The 26,229-nt window shown below is 54.9% G+C and overlaps 2 protein-coding genes across 4 annotated transcripts; both read left to right on the top strand.

The window, feature by feature from the left end:
- The first annotated feature begins 521 nt into the window (after window positions 1–521).
- spon2a (spondin 2a, extracellular matrix protein) lies at window positions 522–8,099 on the top strand. The gene is made up of 6 exons (XM_067248056.1): window positions 522–644; window positions 2,796–3,024; window positions 3,907–4,127; window positions 6,653–6,844; window positions 7,433–7,604; window positions 7,729–8,099. Exons 2-6 carry the CDS (start codon window positions 2,796–2,798, stop codon window positions 7,914–7,916), a joined length of 1,002 nt encoding a protein of 333 aa, XP_067104157.1. The 5' UTR covers window positions 522–644; the 3' UTR covers window positions 7,917–8,099.
- Window positions 8,100–9,776: 1,677 nt separating this feature from the next.
- On the top strand, window positions 9,777–26,124 carry kdm3b (lysine (K)-specific demethylase 3B). Of its 3 annotated transcripts, XM_067247263.1 has the most exons (26): window positions 9,777–10,194; window positions 11,557–11,724; window positions 11,876–11,989; window positions 12,086–12,191; window positions 12,406–12,530; window positions 12,702–12,761; window positions 13,451–13,681; window positions 13,751–14,149; window positions 14,482–15,775; window positions 16,168–16,375; window positions 16,503–16,717; window positions 17,623–17,775; window positions 18,162–18,269; window positions 18,383–18,510; window positions 18,634–18,943; window positions 19,273–19,532; window positions 19,702–19,980; window positions 20,103–20,274; window positions 20,393–20,483; window positions 20,789–20,919; window positions 21,073–21,192; window positions 22,912–22,935; window positions 23,922–24,061; window positions 24,389–24,565; window positions 24,741–24,875; window positions 25,042–26,124. In XM_067247263.1, exons 1-26 carry the CDS (start codon window positions 9,982–9,984, stop codon window positions 25,120–25,122), a joined length of 5,442 nt encoding a protein of 1,813 aa, XP_067103364.1. In that variant the 5' UTR covers window positions 9,777–9,981; the 3' UTR covers window positions 25,123–26,124. The 3 variants fall into 3 exon arrangements, with proteins under 3 accessions (XP_067103364.1, XP_067103362.1, XP_067103363.1); XM_067247261.1 differs by having other exon boundaries at window positions 13,451–14,149; XM_067247262.1 differs by lacking the exon at window positions 22,912–22,935 and having other exon boundaries at window positions 13,451–14,149.
- Window positions 26,125–26,229: the final 105 nt, after the last annotated feature.

The raw sequence follows: 26,229 nt of genomic DNA, 5'->3' as shown, positions 1-26,229 counted from the left end.
TGAATCTCTCCACATGTGCAGCCTGAGAGCAGAACCATTACTGGTAGACTGGTTCAGACTGACCGGCTGGTTTAAACAGTCCCGCAGCACAGGCGATATAGAAACACAAGCAGAATGAGCCAAATGAAACTAGTTAACTGCAATATAAGCAAGGGTTACTGAGTTTACACTGCAAGAGAGAGAGAGAGAGAGAGAGAGAGAGAGGGGGAGAGGGAGAGAGAGAGAGAGAGAGAGAGAGAGAGAGAGAGAGAGAGAGAGAGAGAGAGAGAGAGAGAGAGAAAGAAAGAGAAAGGGAGAGGTAAAGAGGGGGGGAAAGGGGCTGTGCCTGCTCCCTACAAGGAGAGGTGGGGGGAGATGAGAAGGAGAGGGGGAGGGAAAACCAGAGAGAGGGAGAGAGAGAGCGGGTAGAGGAGGGTAATATTAGGGATTATGAGGGAGATGTGGAGAGTGAGAACAGAGATAAGACAGTCTGGTCCTCTTCTCTTACTGCAGCTGCAGAGAAAAGGTAAGAGAGAAAGAAAGGAATACAACCTGTGACAGAGGCTAAGAGAAAGAAGAATCAAGAAGGAAACGAAAGGTGAAAAAGAGAAGAGAAGAGTAGAGGAGAGTCAAAGTGGGCAGTTGTAGAGTTATTCTGAGACCAGGTAAGAGGCACTATGTCACAGTTTTTCTCTTGCTCTGTGTGTGTGTGTGTGTGTGTGTGTGTGTCTTGCATTACTGCTGTGCATATGTATCTGTGTGTGCCTGTGTAGGTGCAATGCCTGCATGTGTGTTTTGGTTTGAATGAATTGCTAACCAAGAGAGCTGTCACAGTCTCTACCTTCTTCAGGTTTATGAGAAAGAACAATCCGGTCTCTAGTGAATGATTCAGCACATGCTGCTGTCCAAACCAGACAGCACTCATCTCCATGCGTCTCTCTGTCTCTCTGTCTCTCTGTCTGGTAACGACTGTCTGCTCTGTCATCATTGTGGCTAACCCTCAGAATGCAGTTGGACGTGGAGAGAATGTCCTGGCCTCCTTTTGTGATGCCTGTGTGTTTGTGTGAGTGTGTGTGTGAGTGTGTATCAGCCCCGTATGTGTGTGTTGTAATTCTACAGTGTAGGATCAGTCCTTTTGCTTGGCTCTGCTCCACATCGTGTTTTATAGTCTCCCAAAACTGCTGCGTGTGTGTTTGTGTGTCTGTCTGCCTGTGTGTGTGCATGCGTGTGTGTGTGTAGTGAAAGGGAAATTGTAGCATGACGGACTTATCTAAAGGACACATTTACATTTAGTTATTTAGCAGACGCTCTTATCCAGAGAGACTTACAGTAAGTACAGGGACATTCCCCCGAGGCAAGTAGGGTGAAGTGCCTTGCCCAAGGACACAACATAGTTGGTTGGCATAGCCGGGAATCGAACTAGCAACCTTCTGATTACTAGCCCGATTCCCTAACCACTCAGCCATCTGACTCCCTTGACGCCCTGACACCTTATAGCTGATATCCCAAGCAGCCACAGGATTCACACACACACACACACACACACACATATCCCTCACATACCACCAGGCATTGTCCCTGAGGTTTACACCCAGCGTTCCTGTTCTAATATAGCCTCCTCCCCCCCCATGTGTTTACTGTGAGAACTCGTCAGCATCTAGAAACCAGAGTTCAACAATGATCAGCAAAACATCGCTAGCCTGGATCTGCTGCTCAGTCATGTCACCACGTCACACACTTGGGGTGGACTTGATTTGGATTATTCAGTAACACTGACACTACTACTACCCATCACAGCCCATCAGCACAAATACAAAACAGAGGCAAATCATTCACACTTCTGTACACCCAGCTCTGCTTTGACCTTTCTGCAGGGTTCACCCTGTGTGTGTGTGTGTGTGCATGAGCTAAAAAGGAGGAAGGAGGCTAATGTGGTAGTCATAGTCTATTCGATCACAGTGCAAAGCGGAAACCATGCTGTCTACACACAAACACACACACACACATCCACACACACACACACACCATGCTGTCTACACACAAACACACGCACACATCCACACACACACACTGAAAATAGCCTTGCCATGCTGTTGTTCTGTTATTTTAATTCTACCACATAAACAGTTCTGTAAATCACTGCAGCAGATATAGAGCAGGGTGGGGGCAGGGCAGGGCAGGGTAGGGCAGGGGGCATGGAAGGGTTAGGAAGGGCTACAACAAGGGAAGAGTAGAGGAGAGAAGGGGGAGGGGAGAGGAAGGGAGGGGAGGGGAGGGGAGGGGAGGGGAGAGGAGAGGAGAGGAGAGGAGAGGAGAGGAGAGGAGAGGAGAGGAGAGGAGAGGAGAGGAGAGGAGAGGAGAGGAGAGGAGAGGAGAGGAGAGGAGAGGAAAAGAGAGGAGAGCCAGTGTGTGACAGTCAGTGTGTCTCTGATTTACAGTCTCTCCCACAGCATCGTAAACCCTGCTAAGCCCTGCAGTACAGTGGCACACACACACACGAACACACACACACCCACACGCACATATATGTGTATTTTCATATGATCCCGCCTTAAATGCATTCACTGCATAAACACATACTTGTGCAGTGAGACTGCACACAAAAAATCACATAACGAAACACACACACTCATGAGTCTGCAGGGGTGTGTGGATGGTCCGTCAATGAGGTCAGACAGGCTTTAGGTGGATCCTCTGCGGGCATAACAGCTTATTTTAGAGCAGCTTTTCAGACAGAAGTTATTCACACACACACACACTATAAACCCACCGATGACTTCAGGCCACTCTTTCCTTCCTTGCTGTGTCCCCTACAGATGATGTCATCAGAGTTCCTGTGTTGTGGTTGGCTGCAGCAGCTGCTGGTGGTCCTGTTGAAGCTGACTCTCTCCTACGCTGGCCCCATCCAACCAATAAGCAGCTCCGAATGCTCTGCGCAAGGGCCCGCCTCCTACATCCTGGTGTTCTCTGGTCACTGGAGCACCCAGACCTTCCCCAAACAGTACCCCCTCTTTAGGCCACCCGCACAGTGGTCCAAATTGATAGGTGAGGCCCTGAACGAGCAAGGGAGGGATGGAGGGAGAGATGGAAGGATGGTAGGCTAGATGGACGATCACAGCCTATTGACCATACACACATACACCCACACCCACATGGTAACAGCGGCATACACAGCAACACACAGGGTACAGGGCCACATTAACGAGGAAAGCAGGGAGAGAGAGTCGGGTGGGGGGGGGCTAAATGTTACCAGATGATGCAGGGCGGTACCCTACAGGTCCCTCCCCCCTCCCTTCGATTTAGCTCTCTCTCTTTCTCCTGCCCCCGGGCCTATTTGAGGATAATGATGAAGATTTTCAGGGTGTGGTGGGGTCAGTTAGGCCCCTTGCCTCAGAGTGGTGGGGATTATGGGGGACCAGCCTAGTTTGTCACAAGTGAAGAGGAGGTTTCAGATATCAGCTTTTTGAATTTTCTGGACTCACAAAGTAAACATCAGTTACCAGGCCCAGGCCTGTCACCAGACCCAGTCACTTCCAGAGCACCGTCAGGAAACACAATCAGGGAAGCCATGGTGGTTTAGGAGAAACTGGATAGTGTGTGAAGTGTGGTAGAGTGAGCTGAGCGTTTGTGTGTGTGTGTGTTTGCAGCTCTTGGTACAAGGTGAGGTAGGGCAGAGCCTGTCATTGGCTAACCCGCTTCTACCCCTGTAAGTTCTGGTCTCAGTTCAGTTGCTGTGATGTTATTAAGAGGAAAGATGAGGGGAGGGCTACAGCACAGCTGACTACAGATCAGGACATGAATCACATAAGTTTTTTTTTCCACTCACAGCTGACACTGTTGAGACTGTTCTTTAGGCCTCACGGTGCCTCAAGAACCAAGGGCACCCTGCCTGTTAAAAACACAGCTTCCTCCTTCGTCTCTCTCCAGCGGTCACCCACAACAGGCAGTTCCGCCTGTGGCAGGAGGGGGCGCTGGCGAGCCCGGGAGTGCAGAGCTTTGCTGAGGTGGGGGTGACGGTGGAGGTGGTGAAGGGAGCGCGCGACGCCAGGAAGAGAAGGGCGGTGGGCGCCATGTACCGGACAGCGGGCATCGCTAATGGCATCGGGCACAGCTCTACTGAACTGCTGCTGCAGCCACGCAGCCCGCTGGTAGGAATGACTCACACACACACACACACACACACACTTGTGAGCTCAGTCCTGACCTGCACTACTCCAGACTCCCTCGTTGACGTCTCCATCCTTCACGACCAGAACCTCCTTTCCAGCAGCCAGTCTGGCTAAGTTTAGCCCCCATCCCCACCCCCGCCCTCCAGCCACAAACCACCACATCCGTCCTGCGGTCTGGACTGTGTCTGCTGCCTCCCCCTCTGAACTCTGGGGATGGGGGCTGGGGATGGAAGTGGGGCTGGAAGTGGGGGTGGGCTTGAGATGAGATTTGGTGCTGAGACTGGGGCAGAGGCTTGAGCAGGACGTGTGGCTGAAAGGTGAGGCTGGGTCTGAGAGTTGAGGCTGGGGCAGAGAGTTGAGGCTGGGGCTGAGAGTTGAGGCTGGGGTTGAGAGTTGAGGCTGGGGCTGAGAGTTGAGGCTGGGGTTGAGAGTTGAGGCTGGGGTTGAGAGTTGAGGCTGGGGCTGAGAGTTGAGGCTGGGGCTGAGAGTTGAGGCTGGGTTTGAGAGTTGAGGCTGGGGCTGAGAGTTGAGGCTGGGGCTGAGAGTTGAGGCTGGGGCTGGGGGGCAGTCTGCTTCTGCTCCTGTGTGTTTGTTTTTCTTTTCAGACAGTCGACGAGTGAAGGAGTGAGGGGAGGAGGGAGGAGTGAGGGGAGGAGTGAGGGGAGGAGGGAGGAGGGAGGGGAGGGAGGAGGGAGGGGAGGGAGGAATGGGGGGGTAGTTCCTGGATGTTTGGAAATAGAGGTGTGTCAGAATATTGCTGCTGGTGACCTACATTACTTTATTGGTAATTCCACTGGCTGCACCTCCCACCCCCTTGCCTCTCCACCAGAGATGCAGTCAGTGGGGGTCAAGGCAGGGGGGGTCAAGGCAGGGGGGGCTCGAGGGAGGGGGGGATCGAGGGAGGGGGGGTCGAGGGAGGGGGGGTCAAGGGGGGTGGGGTCTGTCTGGCAGTGCTAAGCTCAGTGTGATGTCGGAGGTGATGCGTGTCGGAGGTGAGGCGTGTCGGAGGCGTGTCGGAAGTGAGGCGTGTCAGAGGTGAGGCGTGTCGGAGGTGAGGCGTGTCGGAGGTGAGGCGTGTCGGAGGTGAGGCGTGTCGGAGGTGAGCGTGTCGGAGGTGAGGCGTGTCGGAGGTGAGGCGTGTCAGAGGTGAGGCGTGTCGGAGGTGAGGCGTGTCGGAGGTGAGGCGTGTCGGAGTGTGTTTATAGGTCCTCCTCTGCTGGAAGAAGGAGAGCTTGTGTGGAGCGTGCCAATGACAGAATGAATATGAAACACATTCAGTACACACACACACAGAACCCCTCCATCCCGACCCCACAATCCCCACACACACATTTCTTTCTTTTCCACATACTTCCAAAGACAAACACATACGCAATGCCCCAAAAACCGCCAAACACATTTTTCCGTTCTTCATATTCGTGAAAGCCCTTCTCTCTTTCTGCTCAGCGTGTAACGTGAACCAGACAGACAACAACAAACACTGGAGCTTCTGGCTGCTGGCTGCCACCGCTCCCACCAGCTCAGGAAGCGGGTCGGGATCACACCGTTCTGCTGCTGAAACTCTGGCCCTGACAGCATTGGACTGGATGGGATGTTTGTGGTTGTGTGTGTGTGTGTGTGGGGGGGGGGGGTCTTAAAGGAGAGGAGAATGGAAAGATTAAGAAATGAGAGGTGGGTAAAAGAGAGGAGAGGTGGGGAGAGGAGAAGAGAAGAGAGGAGAAGAGAGGAGAAGAGAGGAGAAGAGAGGGAAGAGAGGGAAGAGAGGATGCTCAGAGTGGAAAGATGCTCCATCTTCACTGATTAAAATGATTAAAACAGAAGGGATTCCTGGAAAGCAAAATCCTGAGAGAAGGAAGAGTAGGAGGAGGAGAGAGAGGGATGAGAGAAGGCTGAGTACGAGGAGAAGAGAGAGGGATGACAGAAGGAAGAGCAGGAGGGAGGTTCTGGGAACATCAAAGGTGGAGACTCAAATGGAAGGAGGAGAGGAGATAAACCTCAGGGCTGGGATGTGAGGCACAGCCTCTGCCCCAGCCTCTGCCCCAGCCTCTGCCCCAGCCTCTGCCCCAGCCTCTGCCCCAGCCTCTGCTCAACCAAGTCCAGAGACCAGTAGTAGAGCAGCATTACTGTTATTGTCTTGGCATCCACCACCCCGGTGTACTGTGACCCCCTGGGTGCTTCCTGTATGAGGTCATCAACTCTCAAGAAACATCCATCACATCGGTGCACAGCCCCCACACAGGAAACACACACACAAACACACACACAAATACACACTCACGCAGACACACTTCATTGCATTTTGAGTGCCGACTATTACACAACCAAGGCTTCTAAAGCCACAGAGTGTGTGTGTGTGTGTGTGTGTGAGAGAAAGTCTTTGGTCTGTATTCTCAGCAGACGGTGCTCTTCTGAAACTGCATGACGTGGTCTCTCTCATGGTCTCTTTCATTCACATTCTATCTCACATCTCTCTCTTTCCCTCCATCCCTCCCTTCCTTGTTCAGCTCTCTCTGATGGTGAAGGTGATCCCCAGCCCTGATTGGTTCGTAGGAGTTGACAGCTTCAACCTGTGTGAAGACGGCCAGTGGAAACAGGAAGTGACCCTTGACCTCCATCCCTTTGACGCCGGAACGGACAGCGGCTTCACTTTCTCGTCCCCCAATTTTCCCACCAGCCCCCCTGAGAACATCACTCAGGTGACCCCCCCCTTCCATGCCCCCCCTCCCCCCCAAGCCTCTGCCCCCCCACACGCTCCGTGCCACAATGCTTTTGTTCCGAACACCACTGTGATGGAGGGAAAAAAGTTCACTGGAAAAAGGCTGTAGTTGATGGACGTTTGATTTATATCACAATTAGCACATCTGGGAGCGTTTCATTGTTTTGGTTGTACTGGGCATACTTCGTCAAGCGCACCCCAGGTATGTGACCCGGCGGCTCAGGTTTCTGCGGTGTGTGAAGGCTGTTCTCCGAACAGGGGTGGAGCGCAGGGGGCCTGGCAGGCTAGCATTCCCGGCGCTCATCGGGGTCAGCCTTGCGCTGCTAGCTGGGCATGCCTGGCCTCTATCAGGCAGGGTAAAGGACTGCTCCACATGTTCTCTCGCCCAATCAGACGCGTTGACAGAGTTCGGAACGTTCCCTTCCTGCCACACACACATTGCTCACGATTATCAGCCACAAGCGTTTCTGCTTTGACAACAGTAATGTGCGATATAATACAATGCGCAACATTGCAATACCATTCAACTTGCTAGGTTTATTGATCTTTGTTTTTGTTTCTCCTCTAGATTACCTCCCAGATGCCCAACCACCCCGCCAACTCATTCTACTACCCCAGACTGACCGAGCTCCCGCCCATAGCTTCCGTACGAATCACCCGACAGGTCCGCTCGTCTGGCCGTCAAACTCCCTTGTCCAATCACATTTTACCAAACTCCATCAGCCCTCAGCGCTTTTCAGGTAATCACGCACACACACACACAGTACTCCCATTCTCTCTCTCTCTCCCTCTCTCCCTCCCCCTCTCTCTCTCTCCTTCCTCTCTCTCTGACCCTCCCCTCTCCCCACCCCTCCTCCTCTCCAGAGACCCCCCTGGACTGTGAGGTGTCTCTGTGGTCGTCCTGGGGCCTGTGTCTGGGCCCCTGCTCCAGGGGAGGGCTCCGCCACCGCACGCGCTACATCCTGTTGCGGCCCGCTAACGCAGGCACCCCCTGCCCGGAGATGGAGGAACAGGAGGAGTGCACGCTGCACACCTGTGCCAAGAAGCAGTGACCCCCTTCAGTCGTTCCTCTCCTCCCTCCCCTGTCTCCCTCTCCTCCCTCTTCATCCTTTCCATTCCTCCCCTGCTCCTCCGCCTGCCCCCCCTCTTCCAGAACTCCAACTGCCACCCTGACACTGGGACGTGTGCTCTTGCTGGACTCAGAAGACCCCTAGCCCTGGACTGTGCACTGTGGACATGGGCCGTGTGTGTGTGTGTGTGTGTGTGTGTGTGTGTGTGTGTGTGTGTGTGTGTGTGTGACTGCATGCCTTTACGTGTGTGTATGTTGAGTGCCAGGGGTCGGCTCTTGTCAAGGTCACCTACTTATGGACCTATGTACACTGAACATGGACACAGAGACAAGCATGTAGTCACACACACCCACACCCACACACACACCCACACACACACCCACACACACACCCACACACACACCTACACCCACACCCACACACACACCCACACACACACCCACACACACACCCACACACACACCCACACACACACCCACACACACACACACACCCACACACACACCCACACCCACACACACCCACACGTACACACCCACACACACCCACACGTACACACCGCCCTAACACAGACATGCTTTGCAGGCACTGAGGCATTCATTGACAGGGTAACCTACATGATGCTCTGTGAATGCTCGTCTTTCAAAATAACTCCATAGCCAGCTGTATAAATAGGCCTATCCTTTCACAAGACACACCACCAGAGGCTGTCTGCTAGGAGACTCCAGCCAAACTAAAACGAGACGCAGAGTTTGATAGAAAAAGTGATACATATGGGGGAGGGTATGTTTATCTCTTTTGATTTGTAGGACATGTCATTGAAAGGTTTTGTATATAATGATGTATGTTGTATCTTATCTTGTGTTAACTCATATGAAATAAAATATGATGTTTTTCTTTAAATAGAAACATCTGTTGTCTTGTTTTGCTGCGTTTGGTGCCAGAGTACTGTGAAGTTGATGATACGCTAAAGGTAGGCTACTGTCTAAATGAGTATGAAGTGCAGACTTGGGTTAAGTCTGTTAGGCCACACGCCATCCTCGATGACATCAACTTATCTTCTGTCTCATGTGCCAGAGTTTAATTTAAACATTTAAGATACGTCTTTATCTGTCCAGCCCAAACAGAAGCCGTGGTATAAATGTCACTATGTGAAAATGACACTCGATTTCACACTGACTGAAATACAATCAAGGTGGCCTGTGTATGATAATAAATAATGTGATGCTCTGCATTTCGCAGAGGGTTGGATGATTACTTGGTGTCTTAGCATAGTCCTTCCTGCAGAACGTCAGGAAACTACAGAACCCATGTAACCGTAAGTAATCAATTAGCTTGCAGACACATTACTAATTCGACGTATAAGTTTATTTTAACCTGCAATCTCTTGATTTGTCAAACGCTCTACCATTCAGCTGTACCCATTAGTATACTCAACCCACCAATAAAAAACGTGTCAAACACGGTTCGAAGCAGAAAGTTTAAGTTTCTCATCGTGTTGGAACCAAAAAAGGTAGTCTATTTTCTCAACTGAATACATTCCCAAGAAATCAGATGGGCATAAAACGGGTTCTAAATTGAAATATTTTCAGTTTCTTTATGGCTGAAGTTAGTCAGCTGGCGCACCCTCCTGTTCCATAATGAGACCTACAGCTCAAGACTTCTTGAAAATGTGATTTTACTGCTATATAGTAAACGCCGGTAGAGGTCGCTTTTTCGTTTCCTAGGCTTCTCTCCGCAGTGTTGCTACGAGGAGTGCGTTTGATTGTTACACAGCTCAATGGCGGATAAAGCGGGACAGTTGTAAGAAGGACAATAACACTTCGGCTTCGCTGTGTTTCTGGCGTGACTACGTCCGCCGCTAAGCGCCCTACTACACTAGGGGCTCCGGTGCACGGAGCAAAGTTGCGGTACCAGAGGTTCTGCTTACAATTTGGGCTCGATAAACTGACCAGCTGTCTTGCAGCTACTAGCATCAGAGTTCCCGAGCAAGGAAGTTGCTCTTTCATGTTGGCTAGCGAACGTTAGCGAGCTAGCTGGTGAAATAATGGGAGACTCGCTCGAGTTGATTGGGAAGCGTCTTATTTTACTCCTTAACGATGGAAGGTCCAGCGCTGGAGCCGAACCGGAGAAAGCCATTTGGGCTCGGGACTGGCTCCAGGGTACAGTACGGGCGGTCAGCGTCATAGGTTTGGCCAGTCCGGGAATCGAGGTGAGCGGAGGAGAGGCGACAACAAACACAGCTTCATCGGGGCTAACGGTCAGTGTTTACGTTAGATAACGAGTCATATTAAAGGAAGCACAACTTCTCAGCAAACTGATAACCTTCTGCTATATTGCTATCGCTCGCTGTGTGACTAACAACTAAATAATGTTCATGAATCGGTGGTGTACACGAGCTAGTAAGCTAATGTTAGCACCTTTGGCAGACAGTCAGCTCGCTCACCAATTCAGTCCGAGGACTAAGCTGGGGCCCGGTGTTTTCTTTCCAGTGTCTAGCCTGCACCTCAACCAGTCAGACAAAACAAAGTGAAATCATTTCACTCAATATGTAGCTACCTAGATCATGGTCAGCGATTATGAATAAGGACGTTCGTTTTTCCACACCTGACTACTAATTCAAAAAAAAAAACTACGATGAACCAATTTAGTGGTTTTATCTGAGGGTTAAACTGGGAATTAGTACTAACTACCAGATCAAGATTTTCTTGCGCATGGATGCATTTTTTTGTGGCCATGGGGCCTTCAGCAGGATTCCTCCTCTGATGACTGTACTGTTAGGACCATCTGCCCACACTGATTAATGTGTTCATGTTTACTCCTAAAGACAAAGCATAACGCCGGCCGGCCTTGCTGACTGCGGTTCGGTTTGCAGGCGTGTTATAGCGCATCAGTGCCCCTGAAATGCTCAGAATTTACCAGCTGATCTGGCTTCTGACTTTCTCAGACTTTGCCATCCAACCACAAGATTGGATTTAAATCAAATGTTCCTTGACCTAAATAGTGTAGACTATGTAACTACCACACAGAAACAAGCCTTCAGACACTAACATATCTGAAGATGGCTGAGCTGTCTTGTGCCTGCAGAATGACTTGACACCTCAGTGTCACCCACCTGTCCTCGGTGAGTGTGTGAGTGTGGGAGTGACCGTGCCTGCAACCTGACATGGAGGTGACACAGGAGAAGGGGACAGTTTAACAGTTGGTGGAGCACGGACCAATGATTGACAAATGGGGGGGGAAGAGAGAGAGGGAGGGAGTAGATAGACCAGCCAGAGAGACCAGTCTGTCAGTCCTTTCAGCTCACTCTGAGCCACGTTGAAAGCATGACTGTGTGTCCTGTTTACATTTAGTCATTTATCAGACGCTCTTATCCAGAGCAGAGTACAGGGACATTCCCCCCGAGGCAAGTAGGGTGAAGTGCCTTGCCCAAGGACACAACGTCATTTTGCACAGCTGGGATCGAACCGGTAACCTTCAGATTACTAGCCTGACTCCCTAACCGCTCAGCCACCTGACTCCCCTGTATGTGTGTGCCTGCAGCGACGTGGTGCGTTTGAACTGTTGAAGTGTTACTGGCGTCACGTCTTATTCCTAACAGGTGTCCCCCTCCTCCCCTCAGGTGTTTATGGAGTTTGAAGACAGCGTGGGGGGGAAGCGGACCTGGGTGCAGGTGTACGGGGAGGCTGTCAGTGCTGTGTTGGTTGAGGACTCTATTGTCTGGGCCACACGGAGCGCGACTAACCCCTCCCTGCCTTCTGGCGCCCCACCCACCCCCTGGCCTGCCCTGGTGAGTGGTGCTCTCTGGGCTGGGATGTTCCACAGCTGCCTCCTAAAAGTTCCCTTGTTCTAGTGTTTTCTAACAAGGTTTGTTGTGATGCGCTACTGCCACAGCAAGGTCCTGTTCTGCGTGGTTCTGACGTGGCGTTCTCCGTCCGCAGGCCTTCCGATCCTTGGTGGACCGCGTAGGGCTCGGCCCCCTGGTTCCTGTGGAGTTCCTGGGAAGCAGAACCCTGGAGTTCCTCGCTGATGGAAGTTCTCTCCAGAGGTTTGAGGTGAGGCGTCCCTCTGGGAGTAGGAGGGTTCTTGCCTCCAAGCTGAGCATGTGTGGTTCCTTATCTTCGTTGTGTGTGTGTGTGTGTGTGTTGCAGGTGGAGAAGGATGTGGGACACCCCCTGCTCCTGGAGCAGCCCCTCCTCCAGGCTGCTGTCTCCCTCTGGCTCAGTGACTACGAGCTGCAGGAGATCCTCCGCAAGGGTGAGTGAGCCTCTCTCCAGTCTCCCCCCTCCTCCCTCCTCCTAGTTGTGTAGTTGGGGTGTGACCCCCTCCTCCAGTTTTCTTCCAGTGTTCTTCTCTCTGAGTTTTCCTGGAAGTTTGTGGTTCAGGTTGGTTTAGGTGCAGGTCTATGGGCCTGGCTTGGAAAAAGGGCTGGATGAACAAAGCTTGATTTTCCTGTGCTCGTCTCCCCCAGGCTCCTTCACCATCCAGGGCCGCAGGGTACAGGTGTACCAGCCTGAGCCTGAGGAGCCCTGGGCCCTGGGCCTGGTCTCCCAGCACGACCCTGTCTCTCACATCATGGAGATCACCATGGACAAGGTGCACATACATACGTTCCTTTGCATGCATAGAACAGACTCGCCCAGACACCGTCCGTGTGGGTGCTGGTGTGTGTTTCTGCTGGTGTTTGTGCGTGTGCTGGTGTGTGTGTATTGGGGTGTGTGTGTGTGTGTGTGTGGTCGTACATCCTCTAACAGAGTGTGTTCTCAGGGGGAGGAGAGCCAGGTGGTCGACCCCCGTGTGATCCATGTCATGCTGGCTGAAGATGAGGTACGGGCCGGACCTTCGGGGGGGTGGGGGTTTCTGTGGTTACGGTGGGGGAGTTGTGTTGTGCTGTGGGGGAGAGGAGTGTTCTAGGCTGGGTAGGGTTAGGGAGAGGAGTGTTCTAGGCTGGGTAGGGTTAGGGAGAGGAGTGTTCTAGGCTGGGTAGGGTTAGGGTTAGGGAGAGGAGTGTTCTAGGCTGGGTAGGGTTAGGGTTAGGGAGAGGGGTGTTCTAGGGTGGGTAGGGTTAGGGAGAGGGGTGTTCTAGGCTGGGTAGGGTTAGGGAGAGGAGTGTTCTAGGCTGGGTAGGGTTAGGGTTAGGGAGAGGAGTGTTCTAGGCTGGGTAGGGTTAGGGTTAGGGAGAGGGGTGTTCTAGGGTGGGTAGGGTTAGGGAGAGGGGTGTTCTAGGCTGGGTAGGGTTAGGGTTAGGGAGAGGAGTGTTCTAGGGTGGGTAGGGTTAGGGAGAGGAGTGTTCTAGGGTGGGTAGGGTTAGGGAGAGGGGTGTTCTAGGCTGGGTAGGGTTAGGGTTAGGGAGAGGAGTGTTCTAGGGTGGGTAGGGTTAGGGAGAGGAGTGTTCTAGGGTGGGTAGGGTTAGGGAGAGGAGTGTTCTAGGCTGGGTAGGGTTAGGGAGAGGGGTGTTCTAGGCTGGGTAGGGTCAGATCCAGCAGGCTGCTGTGTGACCACCTGTGTTCCTCCAGGAGGGGAAGACCAGCCGCAGGAGGAAGGAGAGCGAGGCGCTGAAGGGAGAGAGCGGCCGCAGGCGCCGCACCTCCTCCGGGGGCGAGGAGGACGTCACCCTCAAACGCTTCAAGGCGGCCGGAAACGACGTGGCCGACAGCAGCGAATCACAGCAGGCCTCCAAGGAGGGGGCGGGGACTTGGGGCGGAGAGACGGGGGGAGGAGGAGGAACGAACAGTCACAGCAACAATGTAAGTTCGTCTGAAGCGTCTTCCACCCAAGGCCACTCCTCCCCCAACTCCATTTCCTCCTCCTCCCAGATGGACCAATCACACGCCCCGCTTCGCTTCCTCCCTGCCCACACCAAGGAGAACGGCCGGCCCCTCCTCCTGCAGGGCGGCGCTGACTCCACCACCCCCACCCCGCCCCCTCTCAAACCCGCCCCCTCCCTCTTCTCCAACTCCTCGTTCCCTTCCCTGGGCCAGATGCCCAGCCTGGTCCCTGGATCCCCGGCCGCCAAGCCCCCCTCCGCCCCCGCCCCCGACAGAGAGGACCCCCCCCAGGCAGCCCACCCCAGGACGGCCGCTCTGGTGTCCCCTGGACCCGTCTCCTCCCCCTCTCCCCTGGGCATCGCCCCCAGCGTAGGCCTCTCTGCCCCACTCCCTCGTGGATTTACCCCCCAGCCTCCTTCCTGGGGGGCTGCGCCCAGCCAAACAGAGGTGAGTCTGGGTGAGAGCGTGTGGGAGGTGGGTCCAGTCATTATATAACCCTGAAATTGATCAGCGTGTTCCTGGAGTCAGGTGGTGCTATGTAGTTTTTTTTTTTTCTTCTTGTTTACAGCACTTTGGGTCCACGTGGATTTGTTTTCCTATGGTTTTTGTTCAATAACTGTTGTTGTTGTTGGACAGAGTGTCAGGCCTCTCCCAGGGCTGTGAGGAGGCTGTGAGGAGGCTGTGAGGAGGCTGTGAGGAGGCTGTGCTCTGATGAATGTTCTGCTCAACCTGGACCCTCAGTCAACAGGTTCTCACGTGTTCTCTGTTCTCTGTTCCAGAGTTCTAAGAACCCCGTCCTGGCCGCGGCCGGCTTCCGAGCGCCGCAGTCCAAGCCCGCAGGTTCTGCTGTGTTCGGAGGGAGGAGCTCTCAGACCAACGGAGGGTCCCACCCTGCCGCCCCCTCCCCCGCCGCCCCCTCCTCCGCCCAGGAACAGAGAGCGTTCGGGTTCCCCTTCGCCTCCGCGGGGCCCAAGACCGAGGACCAGCCTTCGCAGCACAACGACCAGAACCTGTTCTTCCAGTGCATGACCCAGAACCCCGGCACTGCTCCGGGTCCTGCTGCAGGTCCGGCCCAGTCTAAAGACACCAACTACTTCACAGCCGTGTCGGAGAGCCTGGGGAAGGAACCCCCCAGCCTGTTCAAGCCCCCCCGGCCCAGCGAGGGACCCAGGACTCCGGTTCTGGGCCAGCCCTCCCCGGGCCTGTTTGGGTCGGGCCAGCTGAAAGAGCAGTCCAAGGCTCCAGAGTCCCAGACGCCCACAGGCAACGGGGTTGCGAGCAAGGCCTTCCCCGGGGGTCTGGGTTCTGGGTCCGGGGGGATGAGGAGCTCCGCTCTGGGCATGGGGGGGCTAGGCACTCCCCTGGGTTCGGCCTCCGGGCCCCTGGTGGGGGCTAGCCGGGCAGGGACTAACGGGGGTGCTTCTGTGGGGGGGTTGGGTCTGCTCTCAGGCACCAAGCCCTCTGACTCCCACCAGAACTTGTTCCTCCAGGGCTCCCCCTCAAAGGAGCCCTCCAACCCCTTCCTGGCCTACGGGGACAAGCCCTCCCCCAGCCCCTTCGGGGTCCTCTCTGCCCCCAGCCCTGGACCAGGGCTGTCTGGGGCCCAGCCAGAGACGCTAGGGCCCTCGGACAGCAAGCCCAACCTCTTCACCATGGCAGAGCCCCCCAAAGGCCTCCTGACCTCCTCCTCCCCCCCCTCTGGCTTCCCCCAGAGGGCCCAGGAGACAGAGGGGTCCAAGCCCAAGGATGAGCACACTTCCCTGGGGTCCGGGGAGGGGGATGACGGGCCCTCCTCCACCTCCATGTTTGGTGCTGTGGTCCCGGGGCCCAGCGAGGACTCTTCCCTGGACTTGGACCACAAGTTCCCCCTGGAGGAGCGCGTCCAGGGGGCCAAGCGCGACTCTGACTCCAGTGACAACAGCGACCTGTCTGACCTGAGCGAGGCGGAGGAGGGGATGGGTCGGGGCTCAGCCGGGGGGCCCCAGGGGCCCAGCAAGGAGGGGGCTCTGATGCTCCAGAAGATCAAGGGCCCTGGGGCCCCCAAGACCAGACCCCGCAACAAACCGTTTAAAGGTGAGATGCCAGGAGTAAATACTGTTGATGTGGTTCATAGTAAATATGACATTTAAACTTGAACAAACAGAACTACATTTGTTGTTAGTGTACACTCATGAAAATCTCAATCTAAATGGTAATTCATAGAACAATAGAACAGAAACAGATATTTAGCAAAAGAAGAACCCTCTATCTCAAGGTTCCATATAGAACGCTTAGTTAAAACAGAACCCTTTACGGTTCTGGACATCATCTTACTGAGCTCACGGCAAACTGGAAGCTCAAGGTTCCTCAACGAACGTACCGTCCAAATGGATCTCCTATCGTGACACAGGGTTCCATAGAGCGCGCACTGGTTGTTTTCGAGTAGAGCCGTACCGTCTCCATGGTAACCTCCCCCTCTCCTCCAGTGGGCCAGTCGGTGCTGAAGGACGTGACGAAGGTGCGTCGTCTGAAGCAGTCGGGGGAGTCCTTCCTCCAGGACGGCTCCTGCATCAACGTGGCTCCTCACCTGCACAAGTGCCGGGAGTGCCGCCTGGAGCGCTACCGGAAATACCGGGAGCAGGAGCCGGACGACGACGACCCCAACGTGGCCTGCCGCTTCTTCCACTTCCGCAGGTGTGTGTGTGTGTGTACGTGTGTGTGTGTGTGATGGGGGGAAGACAGAGAGGTGTGTGTGTGTGTGTGTGTGTGTAGCTGCCACATACTGTGTCACCTGACTGCCCCCCTCCCCCTCCTCCCCCAGGCTGGCGTTCACCAGGAAGGGCGTGCTGCGTGTGGAGGGCTTCCTGAGCCCCCAGCAGAGCGACGCCATGGCGATGGGCCTGTGGCTGCCGTCCCCGGCCGTGCAGGAGGGCCTGGACCTGGACACGTCCAAGTACATCCTGGCCAACGTGGGGGACCAGTTCTGCCAGCTGGTCATGTCTGAGAAGGAGGCCATGATGATGGTGGAGCCTCACCGTGAGTCACCCAGGCCCTGCCTCTCTCCTCACACAGGCCCTGCCTCTCTCCTCACACAGGCCCTGCCTCTCTCCTCACACAGGCCCTGCCTCTCTCCTCACACAGGCCCTGCCTCTCTCCTCACACAGGCCCTGCCTCTCTCCTTACACAGGCCCTGCCTCTCCTCACACAGGCCCTGCCTCTCCTCACACAGGCCCTGCCTCTCTCCTCACACAGGCCCTGCCTCTCTCCTCACACAGGCCCTGCCTCTCCTCACCCAGGCCCTGCCTCTCCTCACCCAGGCCCTGCCTCTCTCTCTCCTCACCCAGGCCCTGCCTCTCTCTCTCCTCACCCAGGCCCTGCCTCTCTCTCTCCTCACCCAGGCCCTGCCTCTCTCTCTCCTCACCCAGGCCCTGCCCCTCTCTCTCCTCACCCAGGCCCTGCCTCTCTCTCTCCTCACCCAGGCCCTGCCTCTCTCCTCACCCAGGCCCTGCCTCTCTCCTCACCCAGGCCCTGCCTCTCCTCACCCAGGCCCTGCCTCTCTCCTCACACAGCACCACCCAGGCCCTGCCTCTCTCTCTCCTCACCCAGGCCCTGCCTCTCTCTCTCCTCACCCAGGCCCTGCCTCTCTCTCTCCTCACCCAGGCCCTGCTTCTCCTCACCCAGGCCCTGCTTCTCCTCACCCAGGCCCTGCCTCTCCTCACCCAGGCCCTGCCTCTCTCCTCACCCAGGCCCTGCCTCTCCTCACCCAGGCCCTGCCTCTCTCCTCACACAGCACCACCCAGGCCCTGCCTCTCCTCACCCAGGCCCTGCCTCTCTCCTCACACAGCACCACCCAGGCCCTGCCTCTCCTCACGTCCTCTAGCCCTTTTCCCACAGCCGTGTATTCATACTGACCTTCTCGTTTGTGTGTGTGTCCTGTGCAGAGAAAGTGGCGTGGAAGCGGGCTGTGCGTGGCGTGAGGGAGATGTGTGACGTGTGTGAGACCACGCTGTTCAACATCCACTGGGTGTGCAGGAAGTGCGGCTTCGGGGTGTGTCTCGACTGTTACCGCCTCCGCAGGAACAAGCCTCAGGAGGGTGAGTGTCTACTGGCTCTGTGTGTGTGTGACGTGCTTACCCTTCTGTGTGTGTGTGTGTGTGTGTGTGTGGATGTGATGTGTGCTAACTTACCCCCTTCTGTGTGTGTGTGTGTGTGTGTGTGTGTGTGGATGTGATGTGTGCTAACTTACCCCCTTCTGTGTGTGTGTGTGTGTGTGTGGATGTGATGTGTGCTAACTTACCCCCTTCTGTGTGTGTGTGTGTGTGTGTGGATGTGATGTGTGCTAACTTACCCCCTTCTGTGTGTGTGTGTGTGGATGTGATGTGTGCTAACTTACCCCCTTCTGTGTGTGTGTGTGTGTGTGTGGATGTGATGTGTGCTAACTTACCCCCTTCTGTGTGTGTGCTTGTGTATTTCTCCCCAGACGTGGAGGAGGGCCCAGAGGATGAGGTGTTCTCCTGGCTGAAGTGTGCTAAAGGACAGCCTCACGAGCCCCAGAACCTCATGCCCACACAGATCATCCCTGGCACAGGTACACACACCTTTCTCTCTCTCTCACACACATACAAATCTAGAAATGCAAACACACACACGCCTACCTAACCTATTTTCCATGTCTTGTGTCTGGTCTCATCTCTCCACCAGCTCTCTACAACATAGGAGACATGGTGCACTCTGCCCGGGGCAAATGGGGCATCAAGGCCAACTGCCCCTGCACCAGCCGACACACCAAGCCTCTGGTGCGCCCTAGCGCCCCCAACGGGATAGCACAGGTACTGCATCGCTGCTGCCTCTCTCTGCCTCTCAACCGAGTGTGTGTGGTCTGGGCGAGGGGTTGGTGAGGAGGAAACCTGCTCTTGAGTGCTGGTCGTGATGCGTGTGTGTGTGTGTTCCAGGGTTCGGGCCCTGCCTCCGCCCTGGGCAGCAGAGGTTGCAGCGGGGGGGCTACAACCTCTAAACCAGAGGGGGAGTCGACGGCGACGGTGAAAACAGAGCCTCCCCACACAGCCATGTCTTCAGACGGAGGGGGGGCTCTGGGGGGGCTCAGCCACCCCTCCGGCAGTTCTGCTACCTTCGCCCACGCCCCCCAGACCCCCATGCCCCCTAAGGACCCCCGACCCCCGCCCCCTGGGGAGGGGACGTCCTCCCCTCTCCACTGGCTGGCCGACCTCGCCACTCAGAAGGGCAAGGCAGAGGACATGAAAGGTGAGCACCAGGGGGGAGAATCCGATATGAGTTCAGTAGGGGTGGGAATCTTTTAGAATCCAATCAATCGTACCTCACGATTGGATTCTAATCGAATCTTGGGATCACGAATCGATTAAAAATTGATTCACGATTTTTTTTATCAAAACATTGGAAAAAAAACATTACAAAAAGAAATAAGGATTTTTTTTATTTGTGAATCGATGTGTATCGCTAAAAGACTGAATCGCGATTCAAATGTGAATCGATTTTTTCCTCCCACCCCTAGAGTTCAGTATGTATCAACATCTGTTTCTGTTCCTTCCTCTCTGTCCTCTCCGCTCCTTCAGAGCACGGCTCGCTACGTTCCATGATGAACAGGGAGAACAGCTCTCCCTTCGTCCTGGACTCGCTCAGTGCCCTGTCCAAGCCTTCCTCCTCTTCCAGCCCCAAGCTCTTCAACAGCCTGCTTCTGGGCTCTGGTTCTGCCCAGCACAAACCTGAAGGCTCCAGTCTCAGAGATCTGCTTAACTCTGGGCCTGGCAGGCTTCCCCAGGGTCCTGGAGAGAGTGGGGTTCCCTTCCCCTCGGTGTTCTCAACTTCTGGCGGGGTGAGTAGGACACAAACGCAGCAGGACTTAGGACCACGGGTGTCTGGAGTGTTCCTTGTTTTGGGTCATCCTAGATTGTTGCTATTTGAATACTCTAGAACCCTCACTGACTTGCTTTGTCCTGTAGTTCCTGTAAACTCATAGCCCCTCCTCTCCTCCCCGTCTCCAGGGTGACAAGCTGAAGGGCAGCCTACCTAACTTCCTGGACCACATCATCGCCTCCGTGGTGGAGACCAAGAAGACAGAGGGCCGTCGGCAGGCGGGGGATGGGGGTGGGGAGCTGGGAGCGGGCGGTGTGGGGCGCAGGGACGGGGGCGTGATGGGCCTCAGCGTGCTGGACCCCCACACCTCACACACCTGGCTGTGTGACGGGCGCTTGCTCTGCCTGCAGGACCCCAGCAACAGCAACAACTGGAAGATCTTCAGGGAGTGCTGGAAGCAGGGACAGGTAGGGTTCACCCAGCCCCGGTACCTGTTCTCCATCAGGATCTGAGATCCTGGATCGGCCCTTCGCACGGTTGATGACATCTACCTTTGTCCCCCACCTCTTCCTCCACCCCCTCCCTCCAGCCTGTGCTGGTGTCCAGCATCCACAAGCGTCTGAACGGGGGGCTGTGGAAGCCTGAGGCCTTCAGCCAAGAGTTTGGGGACCAGGATGTGGACCTGGTCAACTGCAGGAACTGCGCCATCATCTCAGACGTTAAGGTCCGGGACTTCTGGGACGGCTTCCAGATCATCTCCAGTAAGTACCTCCCCATCATCCATCCCTCGTTCCATCCGGCGTGTAATCTACATGACAAAATGATGTCATATAATGATGTCATATCCTCTGTAAAGTCCTGTGCTGGTTGTGTGTCCAGAGCGTCTGCAGGGTAACGATGGGCAGCCCATGGTGCTGAAGCTGAAGGACTGGCCTCCAGGGGAAGACTTCAGGGACATGATGCCCACACGGTAAGGGCTTCTAGAAGGCTCTGCTTCCAGAAGGTCATTGCTTCCAGAAGGTCACTGGTTCCAGAAGGTCACTGCTTCCAGAAGGTCACTGCTTCCAGAAGGTCACTGGTTCCAGAAGGTCACTGGTTCCAGAAGGTCACTGGTTCCAGAAGGTCACTGGTTCTAGTCCCTCCAGAAGATCACTGGTTCTCGGTCCAGAGAGAGAGAACCCTACCATAAGAACTTACAACCAATACACACAGGTTATGTGGGGCCGTTTTTAAGGTATATGATTGGCTGTAACCTTCCTCTCCCCCCACCTCCAGGTTTGATGACCTGATGGACAACCTGCCCCTCCCAGAGTACACTAAGAGGGACGGGCGGCTTAACCTGGCCTCCCGTCTGCCCAACTTCTTCGTTCGTCCCGACCTGGGTCCCAAAATGTACAACGCTTATGGTGAGACACACCCTCCTAGCACACTAGGAGGTCACACCTAGCACACTAGGACACTAGTAGTGTACACTACTCAGGAGGCCACATCAATGCTGTACACTAGGCCGTAGGCTCCAGCTTCACCTCTATCTTCACCACCTCCTCCTCCCTTCTCAGGTCTGATCTCCACGGAGGACAGGAAGGTGGGGACCACCAACCTCCACCTGGATGTGTCAGACGCCGTCAACGTCATGGTGTACGTGGGGATACCTCTGGAGGAGTCGGACACCGAGCAGGGTGAGTACACACACACACACACAGACACACAGACACACAGACACACAGACACACAGACACACACACAGACACACACACAGACACACACACAGACACACACATAGACACACACACACACACACACAGTCAGCTATAGCACTGACTGTTTTTGGCTGTTGCTGCGGGCTGTGCTGCTGCTGTGTTATCCATCTCTCATGCTGGGGTGTTTAATCATGCTGGGTTCAAAGCCCCTCAGGATCCATCATGTGAACATCCTGTGGGACCAGAACAACTAAAACCACACAGACTCTAAGACTGACTGCTGCTTTAACTACCTGAGCCACTAAAGAGAAGCAAACTAAAGACATAGCACTCACACACAGAGCACAGTAAAAATACATAAATGTACTAAACATCGACATGTACAAAACCATAGCTCGCATTCAGTTCAGTGATCCAGCCAGAGTTAGGCCCGGGGCAATGGTTAGGACTTGGGCTAAGGTTAGCGATAGGACTGGGCCTAGGGTTAGGGCTGGGTCTGTTAGGACTGGGGCTAAGGTCAAGGCTAGGGTTAGTGTTGGGACTATGGTTAGTGTCGGGGTTAAGGTTAAGGCTGGGGCTTGATGGCACAAAGTGCTGGAGTTAGGGGGGGGGGACAGGGGGCTGGGACAGGGGGCTGGGACAGGGGACAGGGGGCTGGGACAGGGGACAGGGGGCTGGGACAGGGGGCTGGGACAGGGGACAGGGGGCTGGGACAGGGGGCTGGGACAGGGGGCTGGGACAGGGGGCTGGGACAGGGGACAGGGGGCTGGGACAGGGGGCTGGGACAGGGGACAGGGGGCTGGGACAGGGGGCTGGGACAGGGGGCTGGGGGCTGGGACAGGGGACAGGGGGCTGGGACAGGGGGCTGGGACAGGGGACAGGGGGCTGGGACAGGGGGCTGGGACAGGGGGCTGGGGGCTGGGACAGGGGACTGGGACAGGGGACAGGGGGCTGGGACAGGGGGCTGGGACAGGGGGCTGGGACAGGGGGCTGGGACAGGGGACAGGGGGCTGGGACAGGGGACAGGGGGCTGGGACAGGGGACAGGGGGCTGGGACAGGGGGCTGGGACAGGGGACAGAGGGCTGGGACAGGGGGCTGGGACAGGGGGCTGGGACAGGGGGCTGGGACAGGGGGCTGGGACAGGGGACAGGGGGCTGGGACAGGGGGCTGGGACAGGGGGCTGGGACAGGGGGCTGGGACAGGGGACAGGGGGCTGGGACAGGGGGCTGGGACAGGGGACAGGGGGCTGGGACAGGGGGCTGGGACAGGGGGCTGGGGGCTGGGACAGGGGACAGGGGGCTGGGACAGGGGGCTGGGACAGGGGACAGGGGGCTGGGACAGGGGGCTGGGACAGGGGGCTGGGGGCTGGGACAGGGGACTGGGACAGGGGACAGGGGGCTGGGACAGGGGGCTGGGACAGGGGGCTGGGACAGGGGGCTGGGACAGGGGGCTGGGACAGGGGACAGGGGGCTGGGACAGGGGGCTGGGACAGGGGACAGGGGGCTGGGACAGGGGGCTGGGACAGGGGACAGAGGGCTGGGACAGGGGGCTGGGACAGGGGGCTGGGACAGGGGGCTGGGACAGGGGGCTGGGACAGGGGGCTGGGACAGGGGGCTGGGACAGGGGACAGGGGGCTAGTCTCAGAACCCTCCCATGGGTCTCCGGTGTTTGATTGTGGCAACATTTCTCCTCCACAGAGGCAGACATCACTGGATGTGCAGGTCTGTAGTCTTTCTTGTATCTGTCCTCAGTAGCATGCCCTTCTCCTCCACTAACTCCCTCACTCCCTCCCCCCTCACTCCCCCCCCCCCCCCCTCCGCCCCTCCCCCCTCCCCTTGTCGTCGTCATGGTGCAGCCCGGAACACTGCGGTTCCTGCAGCAACGTTCTGACGTGGTGGTTCTCTTGGTTGTGTTGATCAGATGAGACTGTGTGTAGCTGGGGTCTGGTGCTGTCATGACCCTGTCTGAGGAGGAACACCCTCTGATGCAGCTGCATCCAGTCCTGCACAGCTTCATCAGTACAGTCTAGAGAGGGCTCACTGTTCTCACACACACACACACACACACACACACACACACACACACACACACACAGCCTATACATATATCGGCTATGTGATCTATTGCTCCTAAGGGATATCTCCTGTTAGCGACCAGATTATGAATAATATATAAAGCTATGAGCACATGGCCTGTTGCCTTTGTCTACCGCTGCACACACACACACACATAAAACCACTGCAGTTAAACTTCAGTCATGTCATCCTTTGACCCCGAGCGCTGTTTACCGTCCGACAGCTATGATGTCATGTACTGGTACTACCCCCTCCCCCTCGTGGGCTGAGGGGGGCTGATGACTCGCCCCAGAACGAGGAGAGCGCTTCTAGTCTGTAGCACCCAGCCTAGAGCAGCCCTGCCTTGTGTCTGCTCCCATCTGTCTGTAGTGGGCTTGTAACTGGAACCTCTTTCCTGGGTCGTTTCCTGGGCCTGCAGTCAGGAGATGCGTTTTTCTAAAGTTCTCTGCCTCCGAGGACATTCTAGACAATGCTGCAGTGGAAAGTCTCAGAGGAGGGAGTGGACTGGAAAGGAAAAGTGCCCGTCGTTCAGACCTGTGTTTAAAACATGGTCTCAAAGCAGACCTGTGACCCTCCTCTACTCTGTGTGTTTTTGTGTATGTCTTTGTGTGTGTGTGTGCTTGATTCAACAGAGGTGATGACCACCATCGAGGAGGGGGATGTGGACGAGATGACGAAGAGGAGGGTGTACGAGGCGAAGGAGAAGCCGGGAGCTCTCTGGCACATCTACGCTGCCAAGGATGCAGAGAAGATCCGCGAGCTGCTCCGCAAGGTCTGCACCAAACACTTCCTGTTTCTGGACCTTTGACCTTGTAGATACCATTGGTTGTGTGTAAATATCAACCCTCAGAGAAGACCAGGAGAAAGAATCTTCAGGCTCCTTTAGAAAGTCTGTATTATGTAAAGGTTAGGGATAGACCCATCAGTATAGACATTACCCACTAGCATCATGCAGTTACTACGAGCTCTGTGGAGGTGATTTTGACTGGGGAGAGGGCAGACGAGGGAGGCAGTGATTCAGACAAGCGACACCATGACCCCCGTAGACATCAGGTGTGGCTGGATGAAGGGCGTGACCTGACTGCTGTGCTGTGCCCAGGTGGGAGAGGAGCTGGGCCAGGAGAACCCTCCGGACCACGACCCCATCCACGACCAGAGCTGGTACCTGGACCAGGTGCTCCGGAGGAGGCTGTACGAGGAGTACGGCGTGCAGGGCTGGGCCATCGTCCAGTTCCTGGGAGACGCCGTGTTCATCCCCGCGGGCGCTCCCCACCAGGTCGGCAGGAGAAACTCTCTGTCTCGTTCTCTCTCTTTCTTGTTTTCTTGCTCTCTTTCTCCCACGCACGCTCTCTCGCTATCTTTCTGTTTTGCTTCCTTTTAATCTTGTCTGTCTTATCTATTTTTCTCCTTTGCCTCTCTCCCTCCCCCCCCCATCTGTCCCTCTCCTCCAGGTTCATAACCTGTACAGCTGTATCAAGGTAGCGGAGGACTTTGTGTCTCCAGAACATGTGAAACACTGTTTCAGACTGACGCAGGAGTTCCGACACCTCTCCACCACCCACTCCAACCACGAGGACAAACTACAGGTACGGATCCATCGTTCCTCCGTGACATAGTCTCTTACCTCCAGCAGACACGTTTGCGTCTGAGCCGGACTTAGTTTCTAAAGGTCTCGTGTGTTTGCCGGAGTCCTCGTTAAACAGAAGTGGTCCAGCTGTAACAGCAGGTGTTGTGCACGCTGTGTTTCCCCAGGTGAAGAACATCATCTACCACGCTGTGAAGGATGCCGTGGGGACCCTCAGGGCACATGAACCCAAACTAGCTCGTTCCTAATGTCCTCTACAGCAGGTGTGCTCTCACACACACACAGAGCGGCACTGGTGACTGGGCAGAGTGGACTTAAAGCTGATTGCGGGCTGACACCCAACGCTTATACTGGGGTGGTGTGTGTGTGTGTGTGGGGGGGTTATAGTCAAAGCTTGGATGGGAAAAGTACTTAATCGCTTTTATACGGCAACACAAAAGTTCAAATATGCCTAGTTGTTTTCAAATTCACCTTTGATTATTAACTGTATTTAACGTCAGTTGTCCTGTTAGTTGTTCTGGTTGTGTGAGAGATGTCAGGCTGAAGAGAAAAAGACCTTCCTAAAATAGTATTTGAAAACACGGTTATGATTTACTTAGGGTGCACTTGATTTTGGTAAACCTGCTCAGTAAAACTAATGGAAGGGTTCTGGAACTCATAAGGTGAATCCTGTTCAGTTTAGGGCAGTTTGTTTTACCGCCCAGTGCAGTCTGGAGGTGAGCTGACGAGCCTCCGGAGCCAGGGAGGCTCTGCTTGTGTGTAAACAGTATCTGACTAATGTGAACACAGGACTGTTTGTCTCTCTTCCTGTTAATAGTATTCCTTCACTCCACCCACCTGTGTGTGTGTGTAGACTGTTTTCTTTAAGTTGGGTTTTAAACAAACTGATGGACTTCCCCCAGCCCGAGGTGGAATCAGACCTGTGAAACTGCAGACGTGAAGGGAAATAGACCAAAGTTTTGTATTTTTAGTTTGTCATGTTATCAATTAAAAGCGAGGATTTCTTTCACTCTATTGCTTGTTTGTTTTTTACGATGTACATGTGAAAGTGAAGAAGGGGTAACACAGGATGTTGGCCATGACAGACTGGCAGCGTTGGCCTATCCAGGGGTGTAAATGTATTAACTTACTTAAAACACAGATATTGTGAACCCAACCTGAGAGTCTCATCTGAACTACCCAATATTAACATTGTATCAATATATATATTGATCTTAGCAGTCTGTTTGATTTTTCAAAATAAAGTTTCCAAAAAAAGACTACTGTCTGAACGGCTGTTCATTTCAGGTTCCTGGTCCAGTTTGATGGCTGTTGATGAATCTAGATGTTTACAGCTCAATGTTAGCAAACCTTTA

Source organism: Osmerus mordax, chromosome 12, assembly GCF_038355195.1.
Source record: "Osmerus mordax isolate fOsmMor3 chromosome 12, fOsmMor3.pri, whole genome shotgun sequence".
Taxonomy (NCBI): domain Eukaryota; kingdom Metazoa; phylum Chordata; class Actinopteri; order Osmeriformes; family Osmeridae; genus Osmerus; species Osmerus mordax.
This window is presented reverse-complemented; position numbering and strand designations above follow the sequence as displayed.